Raw genomic sequence first — 6,000 nt, forward strand, 5'->3', positions numbered from 1 at the left:
GCTACAAATAAAAACTCTTGCAAGGGGGAGCATTTACCAAGTGAGAGTCGCCAGCATAATATTAGCAAGGAAACCTTCTGTATTAAAAAAACAAAACACAAAACACTGCTGAATTCTATTTATATTCCTTAAAATAATTTTGTTTCAGCACAAGTTTCCTAGAGAAAATAAATTACAAAAATCAATTCAGATGTACAGAAGGCCATACTCCATCACATACAGCACGTGAGAGCCTTTGGCCCCAGAATGTGTAAATACACATTCAAACATTTAAATGTAAATTGAAAGAAAAATATATATGGGATATAAAGATGGAAAACCACAAATAATCAGAAGCAAATAAGCACACCAGCCCTCTTACACTGACCAGCGCCAGTGAAACACCAGTTGTCCAGGCTTGGTGGCTCCAGCCACCGCAGGGTGGGTCGGTCTGTGTCCTCCTCGGGTCTTGCCCACCACCAAGGACATCTGAAGTCACTGACCGATTTGAACCCTGTTTGACACAGGACAGAGTCTCAAAAACAGCAGCCTCTTACATTTTATTGAAAAATAGCTACCAAGAGAGAAGAGCTGCCTTGCCAGCACTCCCACTACACAAAGGGCTTTGACGTGTCCCATCAGACACAAGGTGGACACCAGGTGAGCCCCAGTCCTTGAACTGACCCAACCTGGGGAAGAAAAAGCAATCGCAACCCCAAGGCCTAAATCCATGGGAGACATCTCTTCCACAACTGCTTGAAATATAAGTTCCTGTATTCTAATCCCCAAACGAAGCATTTCTGAGAATAAGAAAGAAAACAGCTAGATCAGGCTCCTGCAAACAAGTAATGAGTTCAGCTGCACAGGAACGCTTGTGTTCTCCATGGCAAGGGCTGCCTTGCTGCTTTCTTCCCCTCCTCCTTCGCCCCACCAGCCTGCCTCTCACAAACCAGCTGAAATTTTAATTGCAAGAGGTCACGAACCCCGGAAATCTCCCCATTGTTTTGGGGAAACCAGTTTCACATTGATAGTAGAAAAACTACAAAGCTCTTCCTATTTTTTTCCCCCTCCTTAATGCAGAAAGTAAATGTTGCAGAGCTCCATGCTTAAGAATATCCATAGGGTTCCCACAAACAATAAATGTTTCTTATTATTAACTGACAACATCAATTAGATTTCCAGGGATGTATGATCATTAAAAAAAAAAACCAACAACTCTAAAGGAAGTAAAAGCTAGCTTTAAATCCAAATATTGTTGTGGCAGCAATAGTTGTCAGAAGCAGTTTCAGATGCATTAAGACAACTCATGTTTGTTGTGCTCCTTGATGAGTTTATGTCAAAAGGGGTGTGTGCAATCACATGGAAGCTTTTAACTATAAATAAATCACCACAAATATACTGTCCTTTGCATCCTTTGATTTAAACTACCCACTGGCACACTGTATATAATCCAGCCATGAGGATTTCTTACTGCTTAAGGCAACCTTCCTGTCTATGCACCTAAAACATAGGCAGGATCAAGTCAAGCCTCTGCAGCTTCAGCACAGAGTAACCCAACAAAATCCACTGCTGTCTGCAGATGGAGAAACCATTCACATCTGAATCCATTTCAAAAGATGCAACACCGCAAGTGGCTCTTCCAAGCAAGGCAGAAACAGCTAATCTAAGTCACTTTTAGGTATTGCTAAACAGCTACAGACCAACCCCACAGCTCATCTGTGGCTGGTTTAACTCCAGCTGAGAAGAGATCAGTTGCCAGGGAGCCTGGAGCACACAGCTCTGCCGTCCCCAGTGCCAAGGCACACCACACATGAAGCCAGCCCCTACACCATGGCACAGGCTTGACACTATGCAGAAAGAAAATAAAATTCACATTCAGAAAAATAATTATGGAGGAACAAGTCAAGTGGTCAACTTCAGAGTGAAAAAGAGTAACAACTTAAAACGCATCCTGATTTACCCTTTCCTATCTCTTCCTATTTGTGCATGGCCTGTAAACAAGATAGTAATGTACTGAATCATCTGAAAACTAATGCCACACAGTCATTTCAGATATCTAAGTTGTGCTCACATTATACCAACACATACAAGTTTAAAGCTGTAACAGGCACATTATCTCCACAAGGGCACTCATGACAAACCCGTCCCATTTATTGATAAAAACATTACAAAACATCTCTTTTATCCATCACATGGATAAAAGTCAGTTGCAATTAGGAGACTCATCATCTGCATTCAGGACCTACCATGGCAGCTACACGCTTAAAGACTGCAGGATTAATTCCGGCGCATCGCTTCGGATCCTTAAACGTTGCAGATGACAACAGACACCCATTCACCAGCTCCTCAAATGAGAGATGAGTTTGTTTGACATAATCAAAACACAACCATAAAGGCACTTACACATTTTATGTGAAAACACAAGTATTTCTTCTCTTTGCATGGACACAAATCCCCAGGCCCACCACGTTACAGTGATTTTATTTAAAACAGCCACATTGCACACAGCACCTCCCCGCTGCTACAAGGTCAGTACTTCACCTGGTAACATGTTAAGTACATCTGGAGATTAGCATTCACAATTAGCATGTGATTACAATATTTAGGGCCAGGTTTTGGCAGGCACCCAAGAACAAGCCTGGTTATTAGCCAGCCTGGCCCCGTATGGTATCTTGTTGGAGTCAGCCAGGCCAGCGCTCCCCCCAAGCCCACCCCTCTGCACAACCAAACAGCACCCAAAATAGACCCACCACTCTGAAAACAGCCAATGGTGTGAAGCAGCGTGGGACTCTTTCCCATATCCTCACTTTGAATGCCTGGTAAAAATTGAGTAAAACCAGGAATCAACTTAAATTGCTTAATTGTAGCTGTTGGGAGAGCCCCGCTAGAGAGACTAGTCAGTTTGGAGTTCATTATTCTTTTTTACTCCCTTATACAATTCCATTACTTAACCTCTTAGGCTCTCGGGGACCACTCAAGTGCTACATCTGTGACTAAAGGCTAACGGACTAATTATTTGACTTAAAATAGGAAAAAAAAGGCTTCTGGAGAAAACCAGAGCAGATCTAAGGAGCCCAGCGCTTCTCAGCCCCATGGCTGGTGCTTCCTCGGTTCTATTTTGAGAATTTTTACCCTTTCTACTACATTCACCTTGTGAATCTTCCCAAGGACCTGCCCCACCCAGGGTGAGGGGACACAAGCTTGCACTGTATTTAGTAAATTAAAACAAATAAAAACTCAGAGTGAGAAGCTGAGAGTACTCCACCAAGTCAGTTCCTTCAGAAGAAAGCTGAAACATTCTCCAAATGCACAATGCTTTCTAGCATTTAAAGTCTAATGTTTATCTAAAAGAAAAATCTGTGGACATCACACACAGAGGTTAAGCCCTGAGGACAACATGCAACTTCAGTGAGCAATTTAGTACACATCTGTAGTGTTTCATCAGCAATTAAATATCATCCACAAATTGGATTTACCAAATCTCTTACTCATAAAAGCAGAAGGAACATTGATGCAATCAAATGGAGAAAAATACTGGTGCAACAAAACTGATTTTTTTTAAATTAGATGGATGATACATTAAAAAAAAGAGTGTGCTAAAAGCCCTTAATTCAACAACATCCTACTAAAAGTTGTATTTATAACTTAGTACTTTCTGCTAACAAAATGTCCTATTTCAAAGCAGATCCTTCCTTGAGATGACCTCAAAAAAGTTCTGAAACAAGTTCTCAGCTTTGGGCCCTCGTCCTGCATAACTATCCCTACACGAATGCTCTCATTAGATGATGCGCCAGTTTAAAAGAACTGGCACCTTATGTAAATGGATGTTATTGCTTTTAATTGCAGCCATAATTATGGGAGTGCCTTGCAACTGAGTAAGGCCGCATATTAGGCAAACTTACTGGAAACTTCGCAAACTGCTCCACAACATATTGGACAAGCACCAGGAATCCCACAACTGTTTTTTTATTCAGTCCCATCTACAGGTCTGCGCAGAGCACTACAAAAATCAATCGACCCTATAGGGATCGCTCTGAAGTGTACTCATGTTACCTAGCCTCTCTTCGACATTCAGCAAGATGTTTAATTCAGAATTAATGTTTTTAAAGACTTAAAAATCTTCAGGAGTCTTCAAGTCTCTTCAACGTTTGGGGTTTTTTTTCCCCTCTCCACACTCTGAAGAGCCACACAAGCACAACAGGACCTGCTACCGAGTCAACACCAAGCCAGGCTACGAGGTGTTGGGAAGGCGGAGGGCGAGCAGTGTCCCTGGCACCGCCAGCAAACCGCTGCTGATCGAAGGCGCCGGCGCAAGCATCACACGAGCGACCCTTAGAACAACGAAGGGTTTTCAGCTCAGCCACGGGCAAGCGGTGGCACATTGCTGCATTTCAACAGCTGAATCAAGGTCCCCCCTTAGTCTGGTTTGTAAACCGCCAAACTTACTGAAATCTATTTCCAAGCCCTGGGCCGGAGTTGGACACAGACGAAGTAGGCAGCTGCCCCTACTGTAATGCCAGCAGAAGCAAAGCAATAACTGTAAACAAGAGCGATCCTCTGAGTCACCAGGCTGGAGCCACGGCCACTTTGCACCCGGTGACACCCTATTTTCTACAGCACCAGGCAGCCCCGGGTGCCAGGCCAAGGCTCCCCGGTCCCGTTAACAGACCCGTGTACAGCACCACTCTGCTTCTGCCTCCATCTCTGCTTCATCCCGCTGCGCGACAGCCCTGGAAGGCACCGGGTTTATCTTCCAGCCTGTGTAATGCAATTTTCCTTGAAAGGAGAAAAAAAAAAAAACAAACCTCGAACGTAACCAAGACTGAGTCTATCTTTAAAAGTTTTGCTGCCCTTATGTCAGAGCTGTCATCCTGCATTACACAAAGCGCCCAAGGAACACGCCAGGCCCCTCAGTCCTCAGGGAGAGCCAGCCCTTTCGGAGGAACGGCTCCAACCAGCCAGCAGCCAAATCTCACGAGGCAAGATAAAGACACAGATTACGTGGTTTTTTATGGTGTTGCCACTAGAAATACGAAAAAAAAAACAACTAACTGGTTGGATCAGTTTGCCAGAACACTGTTTTTACAGCCTTCCTTGGCCAAAGGAAAGCATCAATGCTCAGAGGAGCACAACGTAAATACACCTTCCCACAGACAGTTAAAAAACCAAAGAAGTCCCTCGCAGCAATTTCCAAAAATAACTCAGAAGGCAAACAGCCGCTGGTACACTCCGATTCCCTCTTTCCACACCACATCTCCCAAACCATCCTCTGCATGAGGCTGTTCCCACCTCCCCGGCTTTGGGACGCCGGTCAGCCCCACTCCTCGGTAGCGCCAGGAGGGAAAACGCAGAGCGGGGTGTCCCCAAACCCACGACATCTCCCCTCCAGCCTTGCCCCGACGCAACCGGCACGCGTGAGGACTCTGGGGCTGGGGGCTGCCCCGTGGGTACCCCCGCTTGGCAGCCGGGGGTGGGAAGGGAAGAACCGCCCCTGCGGGCGCGCAGCCCCAACCCAGCAGCCCCGCTCCGGGCGGGGAGGCCGCGGGAGGCCCCGGCGGCCGGGGCTCCTACCTCGGCAGTGCCGGCCCTGCCGGCAGCCGCGGCGGCGGCGGCCGCCCCACATCTGCGGCGGCCCCTCGGCTCCGGCGGAGGACGGCCCGGCCCGGCGGTGCGCGGCCGCGGGGAGCCCGCCGGCAGCCGCTCGGCGCGGCGGAGGCGGCGGGTCCTGGCCGCGGAGCCCCGCGGAGCTGCCCGCGGGCGTGCGCGCCCCGCGCGGGGCGGAGCGGCGGAGACCGGCGCCGGGCAGCCCCCGCCCCGCCGGGCAGCCCCCGCCCCGCCGGGCAGCGCCGCTCCCGCCCGGCCCCGGCTGCGGGCGGGGTCCGTGCGGAACGGGCGCCCCCGGGCTCGGCACCGCCGCCCCCGGGCTCGGCACCGCCGCAGGGCAGCGGCTGTCGGCGCGGGCCCTGCCCTCGGCGCCGCCGCTGCCGGCTCGCTCCTGGCGCTTCAGCTGTTCGTTCCCTT

The 6,000-nt window shown here is 48.5% G+C and overlaps 1 protein-coding gene across 1 annotated transcript in view; it reads right to left on the reverse strand.

The window, feature by feature from the left end:
- LOC135992900 (6-phosphofructo-2-kinase/fructose-2,6-bisphosphatase 4) overlaps positions 1-5,721 on the reverse strand; it is a 47,805-nt gene extending 42,084 nt beyond the window's left edge. Inside the window, exon 1 of the mRNA XM_065642323.1 lies at positions 5,551-5,721. Coding sequence (XP_065498395.1) covers positions 5,551-5,602 — 52 coding nt within the window. The 5' untranslated portion in view covers positions 5,603-5,721. The remainder of the gene's footprint in view (positions 1-5,550) is intronic.
- Positions 5,722-6,000: the final 279 nt, after the last annotated feature.

This window comes from Caloenas nicobarica, chromosome 11 (genome assembly GCF_036013445.1).
Source record: "Caloenas nicobarica isolate bCalNic1 chromosome 11, bCalNic1.hap1, whole genome shotgun sequence".
In the NCBI taxonomy this organism is placed as follows: Eukaryota; Metazoa; Chordata; class Aves; order Columbiformes; family Columbidae; genus Caloenas; species Caloenas nicobarica.